Below are 23,247 nucleotides of genomic sequence, written 5' to 3' on the forward strand. Positions count from 1 at the left end.
CAGGGGCTAAACACTGGATCACACTAGAGGGAAGTGAACAGGGCTCCCTGCAAGTCCAGCTGAGCTACACTGGCCAAAACACAGCCTGAATGCACAAGTAACTCCCTGCCCGGGCTGGGGCTGGTGACCACCACAGCGTCCTCACCCGTCCCCTCCCAGTACCCACCCAGCAGGACCTGGCTCTGGGAGTTCCCCCCATGGGGTCCTGCTATAATTTATTTCTTCTCTTCGTGTCTGTCTAAAACATATCATGAGATTTCATCTGTCATTGCCTCCCTCCAGTGAGGCACTCGCTGTCTCTGCTCAGCCCAGACAGGGAGATTTACATCTTATCTAACAGGAGTGTCAGATTTATAGATAACTCCCAATAAGCACCATGCCAGAAAGACACTTTTGTGCTGGTAGCTTGATCAGTCATTATGCTGTAAGTTGACATCTAATTAAGCCTCCACAGGGATCACTGGGTCCAGAACAGCTCTTGAGGAGGAGAAAATCCACCTCTAAGCACCACGGTGCAATCTCACCCCAGCAGCTTATCCCAGCCCCTTGCACTGCTGTAAGTGGTAATAACACTCCACTGATAACTCTCCAGCAGTGCTTGGGAAGAGCTGCTGCTGTTACCTGGGCTGGAACAGGGTACAGCAGGGTTGAATTTCCAGCTGCTGCTCTAAAACACAGCAAGACTTATTTCCCGGAGACTTCTCTAGGTTGTGTCCATGTCCCTTCCAAAGCCACGAGTCGCCTCGGGGCTCATCTGCAGGTTACAACCTTCTCAATGGTAACACATTTCTTGCTTCTAAATGGGCTGCATAGATCAGTGCAGATGTGTAAATCCTGCTCTCCCCTGGCAGGCTCTAGACGTGCACCTTCACATTTTCCCTCGATGCTGCCTTCAATGGGAATGCACAATGTGGCTGAAACTCTGCTTCTCCTGGTGTTTGTGTGTCATTCGAGAGGGAAAGCAGCGCAGCGCTGGTGAGAGCCTGTCGTGGTTTAAGCCCAGCTGGCAACTTGGAACCACGCAGCCGCTCGCTCACTCCCCCCCCTTTTTCTTCCTCCCCCCGCTCCCGGAGGGATGGGCAGGAGGATTGGAGTAATGTAACTCCCACGGCTTGAGATAACAGCTCTCCAGTAACTAAGGTATAATACAAACCACTGCTGCTACCAATAATAATGATAAGAGGAATAACAAGGGGAGAGGACACAACCGCTCACCACCCGCCGACCGATACCCAGCCCGACCCGAGCAGCGATCTGGGCCTTCCGGGTAACTCCCCCCAGTTTATATACTGGGCATGACGTGCTGTGGTATGGAATAGCCCTTTGGCCAGTTTGGGTCAGGTGTCCTGCCTCTGCTTCCTCCCGGCTTCCCCTCCTCCCTGGCAGAGCATGAGACTGAGAAAGTCCTTGGTCAGAGTAAACATTACTGAGCAACAACTAAAACCATCGGTGTTATCAGCGTTGTTCCCAGACTGAAAGTCAAAAACACAGCACTGCACCAGCTACTGAGAAGGAGAAAAAATGACTGCTGGAGCTGAACCCAGGACAGAGCCAAAGGCTCTGAACATGTCAAGATGCACCTGGAACTAGCACCCAATAACTCACTTCACCAGCGCACAAAGGACAATGGTTTCCTCCCTGAGCTCCAGGTGTTTCAACAAGTGCTGAACACCTCATCCCATTGCCAAGGGATCCGGACCAAAAGGGGCAACTCAACCCTCCCAAAGACGGGTCGTGCCCAGAGCTGAGATCATGAGCACTGGGGACAGGAAGGTCAGAACACGGAGCACTAAGGAGAGCTGGTGAGACCATGGAGGATGTGCTTACACGGCATTTGCAGGTAGGCCATGCTCTGTCCTCCAGGCCAAAAGGAAGCCAGGAGAACATGATGGACCCCAAGCACGGGAAGGAGAGGGACTCTGACTCCCTTCCATGAAAGCTTTCCCTGCTTGTAGAGACATGATCAAAGAGAATGAACATCACACACCATTTTTTCTACCAGTTGTAATAAATATTGCCAGTGGCTTTGAATTGGGAATGGGTTAAGAGAGGAAGGAATTATTGCACATGGGCTATCCCGGATTACAGGAGACACCTTAAAAAAAGTTGATCTTCTGTCTGGTCTGAAATGCACTGAACCCAACAGAAACACTCCTGTTATCTTCAACAGACTTACCCAGGGCTGATGGGAATGGAGGACACCCTTGATCATCACCAAGACCTCACTGGGACATGTGCAGGTCTCATCCTTCTGGTCTGAGCTGCTCAGCCGGGAGAGAGACACGAACCACAACAGCTTTATGCTGCTGTGGACGTGGCGGTGGCTGCCCCTGCGAGGAAAGTGTGGCCACAGAGACACTGACATCTGCTTTCTAACAATGGTTGGTTTCTTGGCACCTTCACCCAGTGTGCTCCCCTGCGACAGCAGATGAAGACAAGCTGCCCCAGCACCGGCTGTACAGAACTTCACCTTGCTCAGGCAGCGGCCAAAGTAACCAAATGTGTGGGGAAACAATAAAAATGATGTATAAAACAAAGCGTCCTCCCCATGTCCCAGTTTCCAGCCCTCTGCCAACTCCTGCCCCACCAGCCTCGCGTGTGAGGATATATAGAGCCAGCACAATTCCTTGGTGTGGCCACGGCAAGGTGCGGACTGAGTTAGAAGGATGGGAACACCGGCCAGGAAAGGTAAAGATGCATTTGCAAACTGAATAGCTTGATGTGGGCATTGCTTGTACTTACCTTGTGTGTCTCTGTAAGGTCAGTTCTCATCAGAATCCACTTTCTGCAAAGACTGATATAAACATGAATGTTTTCTGCAGGTTAAACTTTCTGAATTACCGGTTTTCTTAATATTGCAAGAGCATTGCAGCCATCGCAAACAATTCCCAAAGGTTTTCCAGAGAGGGAGATAACACACTCACCTTTTTATTTGATTTTAGCCTTCTCCATAACTTCCATTCATTCCTCAATCAATTTTAGCTCCTCTTTATTACCAGTTTTATACCAGTGGTGGGTCATCATATGCTCTTCAGCAAGCACGATAGTGCTGCAAGCACCACTCCAGCGCACAGACTTGGAGCGGGGGTTTGGGGCTGAGCCTTCTCGTGGTGCTCTCAAATCCCCAGGCAGCACATGAGAGCTACATGTTGTTATAGCACAAAAGCTGCCAAGCTCAGGACCACAAACCCACCCGGGGGGTGGATCCATGGCTCTGTGCTGCTCTGACCGGGCTGCTGTGGATGTTCTCCTCTTCCAGGCACCAGCATGGTGAAGCTCCGCACTCTGAGCATCCTCCTGAGCCTCCTGGTCCCCGCTCACAGCACCCGGTCACCCGACTGCGGGGGCATCCTCACCCCATTAGGACTGAGCTACTGTAAGTCTGGGCCCCTCTCGGCAGGGAGGGGAGGCAGCAGCATCTTTCAGTCCAATGATGAGACACCAAACACCATCACCAGAAACTTCTGCCGTTAATCAGCTCTCTTTCATCATCCCCTCTCTATAGCTAATAACAGGGGGGTTAGTAAGGGATGGAAGCATGTCACCTGGGTGGATTTCAGTCTGTCCATCAGCCCACAGACTCCAGAGGGTCTCATAAAATATCTGCCCTGTTTCACAGTCGCTGAAATTTCAAAGCCACACGCAGAGACAGTCCTCAGGCAGGACCTAACAGCTCCAGCAGTTCCCAACCTGCTTGTCGGCTCCACGAAGCCCAGCAGGTGAGTCCATGGCACTGCCTTTGCTACCACGCTGGTTTATGCTGGTGTTTAGCTGAATATCATCCCAAAAGGAATTTTGCCAGTGAGGGCAAGAATCTTCCTGGAGACCCACACAGCTCTTTGCCAGAGAGGTTTAGAAACGAGCATCTGGCTCCTCCACTGGGCTCTGAGGGCAGCAGCACCAGTGCTGCTCTGGGGCACTGACTTATCCATGCGGATCCCCTGGACTTTTGGGGTTTGCCCACTGTGAGAGCAGCCAGGGATCGCACATCAGTCCAGGCTGGTCTCCTGACACCTTCCTTTCCCCTCCAGCAGGACCGAAATCGACTCTGTCAAAGTCACTGAGCTGTCTCTGTCGCTCATCCCCGACTCCGGGCTGCGGCTGAGCGTCGATGTGGACCTTGGCATCACACCCGCACCGTGAGTGCCAGGGCTGAAAGCTGCTCGTGCTCCTGCCTGGAGTGATGGGGCTGCATCCAGCTCCTGCCATCTGCCGGGGAGCAGGATCGGGATCGGGATCAGACCCTGTTCCAGCCTCGGCTTCTCCTCCCCTGGCACAGCTCGACCACGAAGGCCATGAGACTGTCCATCCGGGCAGACCTCCACGTGGAAATGAACCCCGAAGGGAACCTGGAGCTGGTGACCTCTGCCTGCAAACCCACCGTGGAGGAGGTGCAGAGCACGGAGGAGAGGTCAATCCCGTGGTTTTCCTTGTTATGGGATCTGGGTAACAGGGGAAAAGAAGAAACTGAGGCACAAGCTTTTCTAGGCAGGAAGGTGATTTGACTGAGAGCTGCTCACAAAGGTTGAAACAAAAGCTTTATCTTCACAGGAGGAACTTTGTTCTGCTTCCAGGGTTGGTTTTCCCCATTTCAAGAGATTTTTGTTCTCTCATAAGGGATCTTTTAAAGTAGAGCAGCAGCCATATTCTTAATACAAGTCCAACAGCAAATCTTCAATGTTTTAGGGTTCTGAACTGTAATTGTTGTTTAGTAGATGATAGCAAATAGTGGTAATACCATCTCTGGATGCCTTTCAGTCAAGATAAAAGACCCTCACCTGCCCTTGACTCACCTGAGCTGGGTCCCACCTAACTTCTTCCATTCTGTTGTTTTCATCCAGCAAGTCCTCTAGTTCAGAGCTGGACAAGGAGATTAACGTCGATAAGGTAAGATAAAGGTGTGAGACAAGAGAAGACAAAGTTGTGCAGGTCTGTAGGAACAAGAGCACTTTTCATCAGGCCAGTTCACTGCCCCATGGTCCTGAATGCTGCCATCCCCTGTCTCCTGGCTGCCAGTCGATGGGGACACCCGATGCCAGCAGACCCCCGTGTTCATCTACCAGTTCTCTTCTTGTTCTTTATGCCGTAGATTTGCCTGGAAGTCTCCAAACTGCTGCTTTCACCAAATGAAGAGCTGATCTCTCTGACAGGTGAGCACTGGGCTTTCAGCGTCAATACAGACTAAGGGGTTTGGGCCTGTTTTGGAGCAGGTAACAAGGTGGAACAGGCTCCCACCCAAGCACTTCCCATCACCGTCCCTTCCTCTTCCTGAGCGTCCCTCTGCTCGGTTTGCAGCTCAGTTCCCCGTCACCCCGAGCTGCCAGCTCCAGTACCTGCCCCTGGCTGCACCCGTGTTCTCTGAGCAGGGAATCACCATATCCCTGCAGGTAAGTCCCCACTTTCCAGCACCCACATCCCAGCTCCCCGTGCTATGTGCCCCAGGACACCCCAGACTCCTTTCCTCCTTGCCTGTGTCCCTGCAGACAACTTTCCAGGTGGCGGGAATGGCGATCCCGCTGCCAGTCAGTCCCGTGCCATTCAACATGCCTGAGCTGGCGAGCTCCAGCCCTGCCCACCTCACCCTGGCTTTCTCTGAGCACTTCTACACCGGCCTCTTCTTCGCCCTGGAGATGGCTGGAGCCTTCAACATGACCATCCTGGTGAGTAGAGCAAGCGAGCAAGGCAGGAGCAGAAAACACACACTGGAGGGACAGCCCTGCCCCGTGAGTGGCTTGAAGCAACGGGAACGTGTCGAGCACCCATGGGAGCTGCTCGCTGCAGGGTCAGCACAGCTGTGCTGGACGGGAGCCCTGGAGCTCAGGCAGTCACAAGCGGTGTTTGCCTTCCAGAGCCCGCTGACCACCGCCACGGTGGCACCCAAGATCTCCCAGGTTCGTTCTGTCACACCGAGAGGCACAACCCCAGCTTGGGCAGTGCCCGGGCCCCCCGTAACACCCCCCTGCGCCGCAGATGGGCTCCCTGTTCCCGGAGGACCTGCCGGTGGTGCTGCAAGCCGTGTTCCGGAGCTCGTCGCGGGTGGTGCTGGAGGAGGGCAAGGCAGCGCTGAAGCTCTTCCTCACCGTCCACGTTGGGGTGGGATCGCCGGCATTCCAGAGCTTCCTGAGCGTGAACGTGGTGAGTGTGCCCTGCGAGGCACTGCCTCTGGTGCATGGAGCAGCGTGTGAGGAGCACGTTGCAGGTGGCAGCACACGATGGGCCCAGCGCATCCCACTGCTCAGAGCTGAATCAGGACCATTTGCTCACTTTGACCGTGCCCTGTCTTCTCCCCGTGCAGGATATGTCTGCAGGACTCCTCCTCAGCGTCGCCAACACGAGGATGATGATCTCTGCACCAGTGATAGAGTAATGAACCCAGCTATGCTCCGAGTGCTTGGAGGGGGTGCATCCCAGTCACAGCAGGGAAAGGACAGGCAGAATGATCCAGGAAACTTTTTAGCTTATATGGTTTGGGCACTGCAGAAGTGGCGCTATCCCAAGGGATCCAGCGAGACTCCAGTTTCAATGTGATTAGGGAGAAAAGCGCAGCATCCCACACCCCAGCCCGCTCACCCCAGCCCATGGCCCACGCCAGCAGCGCCCACAAAGGTTGTTCAGGATGAATCCTTGGGGACAAAACATCCTCAAGCCCTCGCAGCTGTGCCCAGGGTGCAGTTGGGCTTAGCCACTGGCTCAGATGTACCAGGCACCAAATCCAGTGGCCCTGCACTCACTCGTGGGAAGTGACTGCTCATTACAAGCATCTCCTGTGCCACTCTCTCTTTTCCAGGGATGTTGAGCTCAGCCTGGCTGCCTCTGACGTGGGTCCCGTGCCGGTAGGTGTCCCCCAGCCCCACACCCCCAAATGACTGAGCTCAGCCATGTCCCCTCCTTGCCCAGTGCTGCTGCCACTTGCTGAATGCAGCAGCCTGTGTCTTAGCACCATCCTCTGACAGCCTGGTCACCCTCTGCTGCACCCCCAGCTTAGACTGTCCTGAACCGTCCCGAGCAGTGGTTATCAGCACGGGAATGCTGACTTTGGTGCTGGCTGCACCCTGCAGAGGCAGGGAGAAGGAGAGGTGCACCAGGACCTCTCTCCCACTGGTCCTGGTCCCGGTCCCGGTCCCGCTCCTGATTTAGCCACTCTGTGAGCTGACCAGGGACTTCCCTTTGCAGGCTGCCTTACTGGAGGAGCTCTTTTTGCCCACAATCCGTGCAGAGGTGCCAGCTCAGATCAATGGTGAGGAGCTGCGAGTCCTGTGTGGTGCTGCCCCACGGGATGCTCGACCAGGACAAAGGCAGCACTCAGCTGGCACCTTTCCCTCTGTTTTTCCCTAGTGGTGCTGAGTGAAGGCGTGGTCCTGCCCCACATCTCCAGCTTCACCTACACCGACATCAACGTCGTGATTCACAAGGTAAGAAATAAGACCTTTAAATCACTCCTGCTGTGTCTGATTTAAAGGGAGCCCGGGAGCACTGCTCATCTCCTGGCACGAGAATAAATCAGAGCCAGCTCCTCCAGCCCTGCTCACCCACAGAACCAAGTCCCATTGCTTTACACAGGCCTAGCTCCTCTCCTAGCTCCACTGCTGGAGGGGCTGCTGGCCCATGGAGAGCCTTGAGAAGGCCCTTGAGAGCCACCCCGGCACCTTGCTCAGCCCCTGTTCTCCCCTTGCCTAGGACTACGTCTTGGTGCCCTGCAACCTGCGGCTCCAGGCGAGGACCGGAGCACAGACCACCCTGGGCTGACATCTGGTGTCCAGAGTAAAACAGTGGCAGAGCTGTTCTGTTGACTCCTGCATCACACTTTGTGTTTTGACACTGCTTGAAATGCTGAGAATCTCCTTTCTTGCCTTACTAGAACAGCACTTTCTTGTATCTAGGACAATAACATCATTACACTAGCACCTTTCCCTTCCAGTCCTGCTCTTGGTATGACAGCTGCACAAAGAGGATGGATTGTAATTGTGTTCCATGCTTTAATTAAACATTTCCCTTTAATACTGCATGTTCTGGTGTGACTATTGATTCCCGCCCCCCCAAAAAAAAAACGACAGATGAGTTTGCTCTTGTTAAGAACTGGTACCAGTACAGGTGTCCGGATCTTACATTTAATTAAGGGAGCATGAACATTCCACTAATTTATAAGGATGCAAAACAGGCTCTCACTGCAGACACGGCCCTTTCCAAGAGATCCCTCATCTGCTTTTCCTCCATCCCTGGTGTTACTATGGGAACGTTGCGGCTGGTGCCTCTCCCTGGGTCAGGAAGGAGGAGAAAAATAATAATAATAAACCAAATCTGCCTGCACAATGGTTTCTAATTTTAGACCTGAAGAACGCTCCGTGTTCCAAAGTGCACTTTGACAACGCTCATTGCAGAGCGAATGCCAAAGGAAACGTGGCTGCACCGGACAGACGGTGCTGGGCACCCACCCAGGGTGCCTCTGACAGTGCTGGGATGCTCTTTCTTACTGACCAAACCTGAGAGGTTGTTCAGGAAAATAAAGGGGAGAAAAGCCCCACAGCACCCTTGGGAGGCCAGGATGGGCGGAGAGGCTGACAATGGGGCTGCAGTCCTTGTGAGCTCTCTGACGGCAACGCTTCACATAACACCCCTGCCATGAAACCACATTACACAGACATCTGCTTGCACTCACAACAGCTATTACCCGTTGTTTCTAGCCTCTGAAAAGCACTCCAAGCCCTCATATTTCAGCAGCTCAGAAATAGGAAAGCAAACAAAAGCTAAGTTGATTTATTGTAAGGAGTAAAAAACCCTGAAGGTTTATATGCCCAGCTTGGGGACCTGACTAATGATTTGAATGCCCAAAGTTGGCAACAGCGGGAACTGCTCCTAATAAAAGTTCCCTGGTAGGGCTGCAACCATTATTCTTTCACTAATATATCTTAAACCAGTTTCCCAAAAGGAATAAACTGCAGCAGTGAAAAGATGTATTTATTGCCAATGGGTATTCTGGCTGAAGGCTTTACTGCATGGCTCTGCACCTCCAGCGTGGGGTCATGGGAGCTGCACCACCAGATCCCAGCCCCACGTGTCCTACCTGGGTCAGCCACAGGTGCAGGGCAGAGCTGGGTTTCACTGGAGAACCAGGTCTTCTGCTTGACCCTCCTGTCACCCGGTTCACTGAGCCCACAGCAACATCAGCATCTGTAGAAGGTGACCAGTGTGGTCCCAGCAGTTGCTTTGGGTTCACCTGGATAAGAACCACAGAAAAAGGTGTTTGTATTGCCAGCTTCGGCACCGGCAAAATCCATCATTTTCCTGCAGCATCCCAGGGTCCTGCAGGAAGAGCTGCCTGGCGATGCACAGCTGCTCTTGCCAGAGGCACATGGAGCAGGACACAACAGCTGATGGCTCAGACATTAGAAACGGAGACGAGCCCCTTCACCAACCCCCATGGAGCTGCAGGGGGCTGGAGCTTCACCAGGGACATTCCTGGAGCAAGAGCCGGAGATTCCAAAGCCCCAGGAGACCCGGGAGCCTGAGCAGAGCAGCCGGCCCATCACACCCTGCTCCCGCTGCTCACCCGCAGGATGGTCTTCCAGAGTGTCAGGGTGCCAGCACACTGGAAAACCACTGTTCAGAGGTTTTTCCACTGTGGACAGGATTGTCCCAGTCCCTGTAAATTCTGACTTGCTATTTCCTGCTCTGGATTTGCTCCTGAATCCAGCAGCAATTTGGAGCAGTAGATTTACAAGCTTCAGAAGTAACATGTTACACCGAGAAGATGCTGCCCTTTCCTCTGCTCCTTCCCACTGAGCCCCGTGCAATAAACGGCACGACGGAGGCCAGGCCCTGGCAGGAAAAGCCATTTCCAGATGCTCAAGGCACCTTTCCCACTGTTCTGTGATCCCAGGCCCGTGCAGCCCCTGCTGCAGCTCTGCACTGAGCTCTCCTTACCCGCTTCCAGCTGCCTTGTCTTTCTCAAGCCAAACAGACCCCTGGGACAGCGACAGACCCCAGATTACTGTGTGACACACCAACAGAATGAATCCCTTGCAGCAAACCAGAATGCACAGAAGTGCTGGCTGAAACGGCATGCAAAAAGGTGCTGAACTTCACTTACGAGGTGTTTGCTCAGGAGCCAGAACAAGACCTTGTACAAACAAAACCCTTAATGCTGACCTGAGGGCAAAGAGGATGAATGGAGAAGCCAAGCCTGACCAGTGCAGTAGCCCTGAGGTGGCACAGCGAGAGCTGGCATGGGTCAGTGAAGCTGCTCATCCTGCCCACTGGTAATGGGGTCACAGCCCCCCAAAACCCCACTCAGCCAGCACTGTGGGCATACCGGCATCAAGGAGCATGAGCAGAAGTGTCTGAAGCTCCCGAGCACAACCCAGTGGTCCATGATGTTCCCTCATGCTCACACATCACTTTGCAGAAGCTCCTCACCATGTGTTTTACCTGGGGCTGGTGCTACTCCAGCAGGGAGCCCCTCACCGTGCAGGAGAAACATTTCTGCCCAGGGACAGGGCAAGGTCTATGCTACCAGCAGCTGAACAGCCTCTGGAGAGCATGGTCCCATCAGCACCATCAGCCTGCACGGAGCTGGGAACCAAAGGGTCCAGCGCATCCTCTGCAGCATCTCACTGCGATGCTGGAGATCGATGCAGCAGCCGAGGGCTGTGACCCAGCAGATATTGAACTGTTCTTACCTTTAGGCAGAAACACAGAACTGGGCTTTGCCCTTGTCCGTTACCTGACCAGCATCAGACTTCTTCCACGCTTTAACAGTGACATACCACCACCAGCTTTGGGGACACCAGCAATAAATAACACACTAGTAATAACATCTAGTGCTGGGGAGAACAAGTGTTTAGAGAGGCCATTGGAGACCTGGATTTATTTCTTTTCTACCCTGAAATCCCAAATGCCCACGTTCTTTTCCCTGTGACATGCAGAAACCAACTGACTGTCTAAGCAGACGTGGGCTGCTGCAGGCACATGTGTGTGCTCTGGTGTGACCACACTGCCCGGTGACCCGGTAACGACATTTTCTCTTCAGATTCTGTTAGGAAATGCTTCCTGACCTGTGGAAATCCAATTCCATTTTGATTTCTGCTTGCAGGTTAGCATGTGGTCAGTGGGTTACCTGGCCAGAGCAGCCACTGAGAAGCCAAGCAGGTTTTGTTCTCAGAAGTTTGAGCAAAACCAGAACATCACTGGTCACAAAGGAACCAGATTCCATGGCTGGAGGCAGGACAAATGCTCTCCCTGAGAAGCATCAGAAAGCAGAACCTCATTCCAAGCACTACAAAAGTGGGAATGTTTATTAGGAGTTACATGACAAGAGTTTCCTTCCGAATGCAGATTGTGACATTTCCTCAGAAAGCCACATGCAGCAAGTTCTCTTTCATTATATCAAGAACAATTTTCCTTCAAGACAAATGTAACACCTCTGCTGCAGCATCACACACCACTGCTGGAACTGTGATCCCAAAACTTGCTGACTCCTCTAAATAAATACCTGTACACAGAGCTGCCTATGGGGGTTTTGGCTCATGGGAGCACCTCAGTACTCACAAGCCAATTAACTTTAAAGTGTCTGAAATGTTATCAAGAATCTTGAATAAAGTTTAGAAAAGAAAAGCAGATAATGCTGATCTTGGTGTTCCATCCGCGCTGGTCTTTCTTCTTTCTCTGCCCAGAAGGACCCCTTGGTGCCTCTTTCTCCCCAGCTCACACGAGGACCACCAGCAGGCCCTAAGGAGGTGCAAGGAGTGACACATCCATATTACCACCCAGCTTCAGGGATGCTGGTTCCCAACAGCTCATCAGCAACACAGAGTGAGCAGAAAACCCTCTTGCAGAAATCCTCATAGCAGATTTGTAATAAAGAGGACACAGCACCCTTTGGAAGCACTGGAGAATATCCTTGCTCCTTTGGGACATGTCCCGGAGGCGCAGGGATGGAATTTAGTGCAACTCAAGACTCTCTGAACAGTGCCACTCAAAGGGACTTGCCAGACCCCCTGGACCCACACGAGAGCTGCTCACGTGGAGTTCTCCAGACAGAAAAGGCAGCCTGGATGGTGAGCATTGCTCTTGGTGCACCTCGTTCAATAATACTCATAGGCATGAAGTACTTGGGCAGCATCTTCTGACCCAGAGGAGGTCAGAGCAGCCCCTTCCTGGCCTTCCAAGGAAGGCTCTTGCTCACCAAACCACCTCTGGCAGGGTGGGAACCTGCTCCGGCACAGGCAGGAGGAAAGCGCCTGCCCAACACTTACCGCTAATATCCGAATATCCACCTTTATTAGGGGAATGCCCAGCACATTCGGCAGAGGGATCCCAATGCCCAGAGCACCTGCAGGGGACAGACAGGTCCTTACATCCCACCAGAGCGGTGAGCCCAGCTCGCCTCCAACACAAAGCTGCTGGGGAGGCACAGACTGCAGCCCTCCAGTGCCCTGGTTCTCCTCACATTCCCTGCCACTAGCTGTTACCAGGGCCCTTTGAGTGAAGCTGGGGTGGGATGGGGCAAGAATAAGGCTGGGAATTCAACTGCAGCCTCAAAATGGGATTGCAAACATTGGATTGCTTCAGGTCGCCTGCCACAGCTTTCCAACACACACACATCCCCTCTTCCCTCCTTCCCAGCACTCAGCCGGAGCACTCCCGGTGTTCCAGCTCTCCCAGTCACCTACCATTGATGAGGGGCACTAATGTCTCTGCCAGCAGACTGCTGCAGTGGGGCTTCAGGTTCGAGATCTGCACCAGAGAAGGGACAAGCATGTGAGCAGCGCTGCTGGGCACAGGACAGCAGCGAGCACAGCCCAGTCTGTGGCTGGGTACGAGCCTTGGGCCTGGAGATCCCTTCCCACTGACACAGCTGAAGAACATATCACCTCCTTTCTTTAAAGCAATACTACTTTTCTTGCTTGATTTGATTTTGGTGCTTCCTTTGGGAAACCTGAGTCCAGGTGAAACTCCTGCTGGAGCTCTGTGTAAGCTTTGCTCACGCAGGGGTGAAAAAACAGACTTCAGGGTTTACATTTGCATTATTAGAAGAGGCAGAAGGAAAAAAAAAAGCAGCAGAAAAAGAATTGCTAAGACCTACAGAATAGAGCAGCTAACAACTAAGCCCATCTGCAGCTGTAATCCGTCACAGCCAGAACAGGTTACAGCATCACACAGCAACCATGTGCCTCCCGCTCTCACAAAGCCACTTGCACAGCACTCGGCCTGGGCTGGTATGAGACTTACGTTACTGATGCCAACATCAGAGGACTCCAAGGAGAGGGAAGTGCTGTGGGAAAGGGAAGCAAAGGACACATCAGACACAGCTCACAGTGAGAGCCCTGCCACCTCCAGAGCAGCGTCAGCCCATGAGCAAGGGACCCTGTGAGGCACCGTGGGAGCATACACAAAGGGGTCGGTAGGTAACACAAACAGCAGCAGTGCCACCCTTGCAAGAGAGGGGAGAAAATGGGAAAAGAAAAGCTGAATTAACTGTTATTTGCTTGTGAATGAAGCAGCACTGCAGGAGGGCACATGTGGCTCCTGCCTTCCCCTGCCCTCTCCCATAGTTATTGACCTCTGGAAGGAGTCAGCTCCTGGTTAGCTGAGAGAAAGCTTCCAGAAGCAGCATCCCACCTGGATGTAAATAGCAGGAGCTCTGGAGAATTTGCTGCAGCTCCTAATCCATCACTGCAACCACACAACTATCTCCATAGCTAAAATGTATGCTTTATTTCCACTTTGAATTTCTCTTTTCTACTTCTACTGAATCTTGTTATACCTTTGTCTATTGAATTAAAAGCCCTTTGATGCATTTCTGTTCTCTGTATTGCTGCATACAAGCTGTGCCAATTTTGCTTCTAAATCTAGCTCTTTGACAAGCTAAATGGCTTGAAATCCTCAAACCTCACACTTGAAGGAATGCTTTCCAATCTTTAATCATACCTTGACTGCCATTAATGACAGCACTTTCCTTTACTCCTTTATCACTCATGTCCAATGTCAGACAGTCCGAAATACTGCCCAGGATCAAAGTCAAGCTGACAGCCTCACAATTCTTTGGGTTACCTCATCTCTCCTTGTTATAAAACTGACACAGACTTTACCTCCAGTCTCCTAAAACTTTCCAGCTTCTGTAACATTGTGTGGAAGCCTGTGAGGACAACCTCCCCAGCCAGGGACAGCCTCACCTGCCCAGGGACAGCCCCAGCACCAGCCGGCCACCAGCAATCGACACGTGGACGTTTAGACTGAGGTCCTGCAAGCAGAGAGGGAAGAGGATCAGCCCCCGAGACATCCCCATCCCAGCTGCCAGTCACCCAGGCAGCTGCATGTGACACTGATTTGAGGTCTTTCCATGTACACTCACAGCCTTTAGCAGCAGGACGTTGAGGATGAGTCCATCTGAACGCTTAACAAACACCTGAATCAGCACCGAAAGCTCAACAGTGGCTTTGTTATCTTCCAAGAGGATGAGCGGGCTCCCAGACAGCGTCAGCCTAACGCTCAGAGGGCTGGTCCCACGGCAGGCAGAGCACTGTGGGGATCAGGGGCACATGGAGGTGGCCACCCGCACCCCCCCAAATCTCAGTGAGGTCTGCCCCAAGGTCACACAGACCTCGGACAAGCCAAAAGTACAGAGCAAATAGGCCTGGCAGCACGGGTCAGCACTGCTTGCAGCGAGCAGCAAAGGTGGACATGGAGAAGGCAGCCTTGAGCACAGCACAGCCAGGAGGAGGGGAGCAGAAGCCCGGAGCCCAGCACATCCAGGTTCATCACTGGATGGGCTCGGACGTGGCAAGGTTCACACAGACCCTCACAGCAGCAGGAGTCACTCACCCCAGTGGGAAGCAGGGTCACGATGGCTTTCTGCAGGTTGCCAGCACTGGAGAACTGTGGGAACAAAAGCACAAGCAGCCCCAGTGAGTCCCTCCAGCCGATTGCAGTAACACCAGCCCACCAGGGCCACCCCTCTCCCGCTCGCGCCCCTGTTCCCAGCCCTGTTTGTGCTCCTGGGGACAGTCCCAGCCCTCCATCACTCACTGTCCCAAGGGAAGCCCCAAGCAGCTCAGTCACACGCAGCCCCTGAGCCCTCCACCTTCCCCACTGCTCCCCAGCTGCTGGTCAGACAAAGCAAATCCTGCTCCCCGAGCCGAGGCTGCAGCGTGTCCCTTATCACCTCCCCTGGCATCAAACACGGGTGCTGCCACACTCACAACTTCAGGGGTGCAGGTGAAGGTCTGTGGCGGTATCCGGACCAGGAGGGACAGGACCGCGTTGAGGAAGCTCTGGCGCAGACCCAGCACCAGGAGCTTGTCCAGCAGCGGAGGCAAAGCAGAGGGGGACGAGTCATGGGGAATGATGCTGCCTCCCACCTGCTTCACTGCACCCTGCGAAGAGAGGTGACATGGACATTAAACCGACCCTCCAAAGCCGTGACGGACGTCCAGGTCCTCGGGATGGACAGCGCAGGGTCTGCATCAGCTGAAAGAGCCTCCTTTTGCCAGCAGCTTAGGGAAAGCGTTGGACTCAGAGCAATTCCCTCTGTATTTCATAGATGAAAGGAGCTGATGAAGACCAGAGTGAATAACTGTGGCCTTTTAGCTAACAACACCCTTCAAATCACAGCTCACTGCGTCAGTTCATCCTTGAGGTCTCACTCCACGAGCACACCACGGTGACAGTGCTGCCAGCCGGGGTCCAGCCTGGCCGTCCCCCGCTCCAGCACCCAGCCAGGCAGGAGCCAGCCTCAGACCTACAACAAACTTGCACCCACACCCACACTTGCTCAGGAGCCCAGCTCTGACCACATGGGCTGGTGGGGGCAAAAACTAACCCCGATGAAGGATCTGCACTAAAGCAAGAGCAGCAGCACTGATTGTGCAGTGCTGGTTACCAGCCCTCTTCCTTACTGCTTGTGTCCCAGGAGCTTCTCACCAGCCACGTTCTTTTATTTAAGCTCCCCTGTTTGAAAGTCCTGTTCGGATTTTGCTGTTGTTTCCTTCCTTCCAGTGAGGCAGAGGTAAAAAATATGTACATTAGCTTGGTTTAACACTCACCCAGAACAGAGACTGAATAGCGAAGGCAAATACCAGTGACATACAGTCCGCAGGCAGGGCGAGGGAGAGGATGGAAACAGCTTGTCCCAACAGTTACAAGCAGCCTCAGGATGAGTTGTAAACAGAGCAAACAGAGGGCTTGAAGGAAAGCACACACAGTCACTTCACGGTGATTTAGATAAGGATCTAAGTATTTAGCAAGTCATTAGCTGCTGCTCCACGTGGTTGTACTGGAAGAGGACAACTCCTATGGGACGAGGTGAACAGGCGCCTCCGTGGATCCTGTCCCTCAGCATTGACTTACGTCTAAATCCAGGCCGAGGAACGAGCCGGAGGGGAAGGGGAGCATGGCCAGCTGGTAGTGAATGGTTCCTGCCGTGCCGACCGGGATCACCGCTGCACAGGGGAGAGCGGTCCTCACACCACCAGGGAGTAAAGAGCAACCCCCCCCCCCCCCGCCAGCCCTCACAGCCGCAAACCAGGTCCAAGCATTCACTGCTGGGGGATGCTCGCTGCTGCTCAAAATGACCACAACACCCCCAAATTCAGCTTTGTGGGACCTGCCTTTAGAATGTAGCCCCAGAAGAGCAAAGATAAGCTAAATCCAAGGGTGATGTATAAAAATGGCTTTGGGGGCGGCAAGGTGCAAGCCCCCCCTTGGACTGTTCTGGTGTGAACTCAAGGCTGAACAGTCCTGCAGCAGCACAGCTCCTCCTGATCCATTTATGAATGTGCATCCTCCCTGATGGACTTATGCACTAGATGTGGGAAAGGGCATGTCCCACTGCAGGGGCGCAGGGAACACGGGGAAGCAGCACCCATCCTCCACCAGAAACGCACCATTGAGAGTGCCCAGGAGCTGGATGTTCACCAGGTTCACCACGATATCAACTACTGGACACAGCTGCAACACAAAGCAGAAATGCAAGGGCTCAGCGCACACACCACACACACCCCCAACCCCGCCTGATCAGGCCCACGCCTTTTAATCTAAATCCCCAGGGAAAAAGTGCTGGGTGGCATTAGGCAGCAGCTGGGATGCTGTGAAGGACTTGGGGGCAGTGGAGCATCCCTGGAGCTTTTGTGCCACACCAAAGGAGACTGCTTTGATCTGGCCACAGGCATCACAGCTGAGCAGCGCACACCGGTGACGGGGGAAAGCAGCACAGAGATTCTGCAGCTTCCTGCAGGTATTCCTGCATTTCAGCTAAGAAAGGAGGGCAATCTCCAGGCTTACCAAAGCGGGCAGGGTGGCTGTCAGCTGTTTGAGCACTATCTCGTTCACTGACAGGGAGAGTAAGCTGGAAAGGAAAGAAAAAACATTTCCAATCACTACAACCACAGCACAAGGGTCTCCAGCCTTCATTTCACACACTGCTGCATCCTCGGCCGTCCCCTCCGGAGCACTGCTGCAGCTAATGCTGTGCATTAGGAGCAGGAGCTGTGCAGAAGGCAGGGAGGGAAAGGGGCTGCTCGTCCCACTGAGAGGAGAATTGGGCTTGTTTCTGTGAAGGCTTCATTGCTGGGGTGTGCAGGAATGGACTGAGCCTCTCCAGTGTCACCCGAGTTCGGCTGTGTCCCTCTGGGATCTCAACCAATGCTGTAGATAGGGGAAGGTGGGGCTGTTATGAAATATCTTCATGGGTGTTACTGGAAATGAACCATTTGCATGTGGAGTAACAAGAGGAGAAATCTGCTGTGTAACGTTTCAGGGCTGCTGCTAAATAGATCACTCTGTGAAGCGTGGTGCCTGCAGGCAGCACAGAGCCATTTACTTTCGATAATCAATATATTTCTGGGCTGTTGGGTTAGAACATGCAGCAGCACACTTGGCAAGCCACAGACAGCTAGAATTCATAACGCATCTCATTACTGACGCCCCAGTTCTGCCTACAGACACATCTGAGGAACTGCCAGGGAGCCAGTCATGTACATCCACGCTCCCCCTTGCCCCACAGGGAGCTCACTTCCTGCACAGCATCACTTTAATCCTGCTCAGACTTGAGATACAACCCCCAGAGCGGGTGAGCCCTGTTCCTCGATTCACTTATGCAGACTCTTCCAACCAGCTGCTGATTGAAATATAATGCATAATGCAAAAATTAATTAGGAGAAATTCAATGAAGCTGAAAAGTGAGTAATTCAAAAGCAATAAAAGAAAATATTTCCCATGATCAATTTACTGCTGCATTCATCAATACACAAGTCAGCAAATTCCTTCTGTCAGGAATTTAATAAACACTGAGCAAGAGATGGGGCATTTGCATGGAATTACCCACACCCGCAGCAGTCAGACCCAAGGTCCATATGCTCAGCATCTTTCTGTGGCAGCAGCCAAGGGCAGCAAATGAAACCAGGGCAGGCGATGGTGCTGTTTTCCTGGAACACTCCCTGCTCTGTTATTCCTGCCCTTTGGATAACAATTCACTGGTTATGTTTGAAGAAAACATGTTGGAAGGGGCACCAAACCTCATATTTGGATGTTAAAACCTCCCCAGGCAAGCAGAGCAAATTAACCCTCATTTTCCAACAACACATTTTCTGCCAGTTCCACTGAAGCAACCGGCTTTGGCAAAGGGAAAGAAATCACTTCCCCGAGGCCTGGTTCTGCATCAGCTCAGCACCGTCTGTGTCCTGGCAGACTGTTGAGATCACTGGATAAAGAGGGCTGCACGCGATGGAAAACAAATCCACAGGCACTTACCCAGAGAGGAGCTTGATCTTTACGGCACCGAGGATGCAGAGGCAGTCTTCAATGACGACCTGCACTGTGCCCGATTCAAAATTCGTGCATTTAATATTTGCAGTAATGTTCACATCCACCAAGATATCAATTAGTTCTGAAAGGAGGCCAACCAGGCTGAAACCAGAACACGGGTCGAACAGATTTCAGCTCTTGGCCTCTAACCAGAGCAACTCAGCAAAGCCCAGAGCAACAAACTGCACCTCCACCTCCTGCAACTCAGTACAAATGCCACAAACCACTTCTCAGCGCCTGTTCTGCTCTGAGTCTTTGTTATAGGTCAGGAACAGCTACAAATCCATGGAAGATGCCGCATGTTCACGACAGGAAGGCTGAGAGTTGGGTTTTCCGCACTCACCAGTTGCCGCTGAGCTCCAGCTTCGCGGCGATGCTGAGCTGGACCCCGATTCCTGGCAGCAGCACCACCGACAGCTTGGGCAGCCGGACCTGGACGAGGTGCAGGCTGCAAACAACAGCACAAGCTGCACACTTGGAAAGCATCTTCTATGGGCCGAGCAGCTGTACCCACCAGAACCCACAGCCCCACGGCCACCTCTGCTGGAGGCACAAGTATTGCAAGCAAGAGACACCAGCTCCAGGATGAGACTGAGCCTGCAGCTGCAGCCCAAAAGAAGGCAACCTAGCACCCTACTGGGGTGAAGCCGACTTCATAGAGCAGTAACTTTCTCTCTGTGGTCCCTTCCTCCCTCTCTCAGTGCTGTCAAGTGTTTCCAATATCAACAGCAGCATCAGAGTCATCATTCTGCACCCCTAACCTGCAGTGTGCTTCACCACTTACCTTGCTACCACATAGAGGACCTTTATGGGGTCAGAATCTCAGTATCAAGACAAAACTAGGATGAGTTCTTGGACCAGTCATGCCAACTGCAGCTCAGCTTTTGCTGCTTCAGAATGGGCAGTGAAGGTGCACTCACCCTGTGATGCTGGTGGGAGAGTTCAGCAGACCCCCTTCACCCATGATGTTTGGGAGCACAAGGCCCTGCAGGTGCTGCTGGAGGAGCCCGTTCTGCAGTATGGCATCTGAGAGAACTGGAAAACATCTCTATGTGAGGGCCAGCATCTGCAGCAGGGACCTCTCCCCACTTGGTCAGACCTGTCCTGGCAAAGGCATCACACGCAAAGCCCCATCGCTCCCCAGAACTCCTCATCAAGTCATCAGCTGCCTCAACGCAGCCAAATCACCCAGGGGATGATATTCTACAACGTGCACTAATCCCTCAGCGACTTCACCAGGAGGAGCAGCAGACGAGAGCATCCCAGACCCCTGACTTAGAGCTGACAGTGCGGTTGTGCACTACCAGCAGTGACAGTGACCCCACTCTGTGCTCACGTTTCACTCACAACTTGTTTTCCCTTTCTAAAGGGGGTTTGTTTCTTTCTTTGTTTAATAGAAGCACCTTGAAACAAGTATCTTTTTTTTTGCTGGAGCATTGCAAATATTGACACAGCTGCTGAACTTCACAGCGGCTGTTTGCCAAACATCGGCTGCTCCAGTATGGAAATGAGAACCACAGAGAAAAAGAGGAAATAATTCAGATCCAGCCCTGAAGTTCTGTGGCTGTTTGGTGCTGGAACATGTCTCAGTTCTGGAGCAATCTCCCTGAGCCATGAATCCAGCGATGGTGTCAGGAGCTCTGAGCAAAGCCTGCAGCCCTGAGGAGCTAGAAACTAAAGAGGAGGTTTTGTTCCACGTCCTGGTCCCACAGAACCTTCCAACCAGACATAACTCCTGTTTTCTAGTTACCTTTCTGCATTGCCCCTGGGCTGACAGCACAGGACAGACCAGACAAGACTTCCTGAGAGGGCGAGAGGAGGCCACAGAAAAAGATGGTTCCAAAAAGCTTCAGCATCGTCATCTCTGGAAGATTCCCCTGCTGGAAAGGGAGACAGAGGGAAAAGCGGGGAGAGCCTCTAAGAAGAGATCTCAGTGTCTTTGCAAGGAATGAGGTTGAGAGCAAAATCCCTCCTCTACTCTTTATTGAGCTCAAGAAGACTCTGCTCCAGCCTGGGGCAGCAGGACCTTGTTCATGTCCACGCATGTGGACAGACTTCAAGTGTGGGTCAATAAAAGCCCCTTCCTGGTCCTTTGTACTCACCCAAAATATTCTGTGTGTTCACAGAAAACCAAACTGCTCTGCCCTGAACTGATGTTTAAGCTGTTGTTATTGCTGTAGCCCTCAGATGAAAATTTATAGAGGCTTTGGTGAGGGTCTTTGCCACGGGAAGCAGCTGAGGATTGTCCTTGTTCTTTCTAACTTTCAAAAGCAATAAACTAAAGCTCAGGTGATAAAAATAAGTGAACTCTGAGGTCATAATGTAATAAATATTAACATAAATGTAATTGTGAGATGACAGAAACAGGCGGATGACTCAGAGCTTGGTGCACAGCAGAATCTCAGACTAAAGCAGCCAGCACCAGGCACGGGACGTGTGACCTTCCAGAGGGTGACACTGCCACCACCACATCTCCCTGCCACCGTGCAGCCTTCACCTTGATGCTCAGTGATGTTATTACCTGCAGCAGCAGCAGCAGCTGGCTGGGAACGATGCTCGGATCCACTCGGGCTCTCCTGGAACTTGTCAAGACTCTGCGTCGTCCTCCCCTTTTTTACCTGCACTGGAGATGGAAGAAGTCGCCCTTATATAAAACCTGCAGCCAACAGACACACCTTTCCCTCCCACCTCCGTGTCCCACCACGGTCCCTTGTGCCCGTGCTCTCTGCATCAGCTGCCACCTCTCCTGATTTATATGAGGCAACGTCAGCGCTGACTTGACCCGTTGCCGTCTCTCTTTGAGGCCTGGATCACTCGGATGCCGCTTTCCTTCCCCGTGCCCCAGTCTGTCTTACAAGGATGCTCTGTAGTGGCCCCAGCCCTGAGGGACCCTCATGCTCTGAGGACACCGACTCTGTAGGAAACCACAAACATTACTGAAGCATCTCAGTCTGGCAGAAGGCTGATGGAGCTGCCTGTATGGGAAAGCAGCACACGGAGCACATGGGCATGGATTCAAGGAGGCTTATAGTATGAAACAATCTACTTTTCCCAATCCCCGAGGAGTTATGGGACTTAAAATGCTCATTCCTATTTCAAATGCAGTGCTGGAAAAAGATTTTCTTGGCATAGAGAGGTTGCAAAAACCTGATAAATGTTGACTTTGTTAAGACCAAGCTTCACATTGATTTTGGTTGTATCTGTAAACACCATCATGGATTGACTGTAAAAATTGTACTGAAATGTATAAAGCCAGCAATAAACACCATTCTGAATAAGCAACACTTCTGTGAGCTGAAACGAGAGCAGCAGGAACGGGTATTTCAAAGGGAAATCTCATCCCTGGCAGCCGCCTTGGCTGGGCTCCGCGGAAGTTTCCATTGTGCAAAGCCCCAGGAAGATCTTATCTGGGCTCTTTGTTCAGGTCTGGTCACCCATGTTCAACAGGGCCAGACTCCAATGGAAACCAGGCAGCAAAGGGCTGCCACAGCCTCTGGGAATGGTGAGGGGCAGGAACAGCCAAGATATGGCAGAGGGAGAGAAGAGCTGCTTGGGCTCAGGGGTTATACTGGCACAGGAACAAACACAAGCCAATGCATTCAGTTTGAAAGTAGGAGAAAGCTGCTACCACCATGGCGAGTTTTGGGCTGGCTTTCCCATGGGAAACACTCAGTCTGGGCTGGTTTTGGTGTGCTGATGACAGCCTAGTCCCACAGGCAGGGAATGAAGGCTGGAGCAGCAGAACCAAGTCAAAAACCATTTCCCAGAAGATGCAATTCCTCACCAGCACCTCATAGTGCCCTCATCCAGCCGCCAGCTTGAGTCTTGCTTCCCCCAGCTCCTCCCCTGATGTCCCAGGGGCATTTACACCAACTGCTTTTATTGCTGATTCTGCAGCTTGCCCAGGACACCATGTCCATGTTTCTCCTTCTTCGTTCCCTTTAAAAAGCCTCAAAAATACAAGGCTGAAAGTTGGGGTTCTACCCGACACACACCCCATACCCAGAGGGGTGAGCAGAGGCCAGAAGGATAAGGAAAGCAGCACATTCCACACACCACTGCAGGGATTTCTTCTTGCTTTGTGGGTTTTTCTTATTCACTCCTCTCCTTTGCCTCCTCTCACACACCTATATTTCATCCTCCCCTAGCAGCAGTGATTTAGATATCACTTACCAAGAGGCTGAATCCAGTTCTGCAGCGACAAGGGAATGTATATTAAAATGAAGCATTGCAAGAAATGCTAGAAGAGATTATCACAACACAAATGCTGGGAAATGGAAGGGTTTATGGAAAGACTAACACCCGCAGAGGAAAGATGCTCCAGAGCAGCCTCTGGCATCCTAAGCTTTGGCTCAGGAATATGGCAGCTTAAACAGCAACAGGAACTTTTGGAGAGTAATATTAAAGTAAATTAATATTATAAAAGATGCTCCAGAGCAGCCTCTGGCA

General features: G+C 52.4%; 2 protein-coding genes across 2 annotated transcripts; one reads left to right on the forward strand and one right to left on the reverse strand.

The window, feature by feature from the left end:
- Positions 1–2,666: 2,666 nt before the first annotated feature.
- BPIFB2 (BPI fold containing family B, member 2) lies at positions 2,667–7,746 on the forward strand. Its single transcript, XM_010024461.1, has 16 exons — positions 2,667–2,688; positions 3,260–3,376; positions 3,620–3,719; positions 4,035–4,139; positions 4,280–4,411; positions 4,842–4,887; positions 5,090–5,150; positions 5,296–5,387; positions 5,484–5,660; positions 5,850–5,891; positions 5,971–6,135; positions 6,296–6,363; positions 6,788–6,833; positions 7,174–7,237; positions 7,336–7,412; positions 7,678–7,746. Exons 1-16 carry the CDS (start codon positions 2,667–2,669, stop codon positions 7,744–7,746), a joined length of 1,383 nt encoding a protein of 460 aa, XP_010022763.1.
- Positions 7,747–11,700: 3,954 nt separating this feature from the next.
- LOC104413464 (BPI fold-containing family B member 4-like) lies at positions 11,701–20,660 on the reverse strand. Its single transcript, XM_010024462.1, has 15 exons — positions 20,549–20,660; positions 19,719–19,833; positions 19,142–19,246; positions 18,745–18,900; positions 17,278–17,341; positions 16,881–16,944; positions 16,345–16,436; positions 15,198–15,371; positions 14,821–14,874; positions 14,351–14,518; positions 14,172–14,239; positions 13,228–13,270; positions 12,669–12,732; positions 12,252–12,328; positions 11,701–11,724 (listed from the first exon to the last, which is right to left on the reverse strand). The coding sequence occupies exons 1-15, from the start codon at positions 20,658–20,660 to the stop codon at positions 11,701–11,703; spliced, it is 1,380 nt and encodes a 459-aa protein (XP_010022764.1).
- Positions 20,661–23,247: the final 2,587 nt, after the last annotated feature.

Source organism: Nestor notabilis, unplaced genomic scaffold, assembly GCF_000696875.1.
Source record: "Nestor notabilis isolate BGI_N333 unplaced genomic scaffold, ASM69687v1 scaffold14001, whole genome shotgun sequence".
In the NCBI taxonomy this organism is placed as follows: domain Eukaryota; kingdom Metazoa; phylum Chordata; class Aves; order Psittaciformes; family Psittacidae; genus Nestor; species Nestor notabilis.

Excerpts from the sequence above, each read along its gene's own strand:
- BPIFB2 (XM_010024461.1), top strand. The coding sequence starts at position 2,667 with ATGGGAACACCGGCCAGGAAAG. Across the intron at positions 5,151-5,295 it reads AGAGCTGATCTCTCTGACAG|CTCAGTTCCCCGTCACCCCG; the intron begins GTGAGCACTGGG and ends CTCGGTTTGCAG. Across the intron at positions 5,388-5,483 it reads GAATCACCATATCCCTGCAG|ACAACTTTCCAGGTGGCGGG; the intron begins GTAAGTCCCCAC and ends GTGTCCCTGCAG.
- LOC104413464 (XM_010024462.1), bottom strand. The coding sequence starts at position 20,660 with ATGACGATGCTGAAGCTTTTTGGAACCATCTTTTTCTGTGGCCTCCTC. Across the intron at positions 12,733-13,227 it reads CTGATGTTGGCATCAGTAAC|ATCTCGAACCTGAAGCCCCA; the intron begins GTAAGTCTCATA and ends TCTCTGGTGCAG. Across the intron at positions 12,329-12,668 it reads ATTAGTGCCCCTCATCAATG|GTGCTCTGGGCATTGGGATC; the intron begins GTAGGTGACTGG and ends TGTCCCCTGCAG.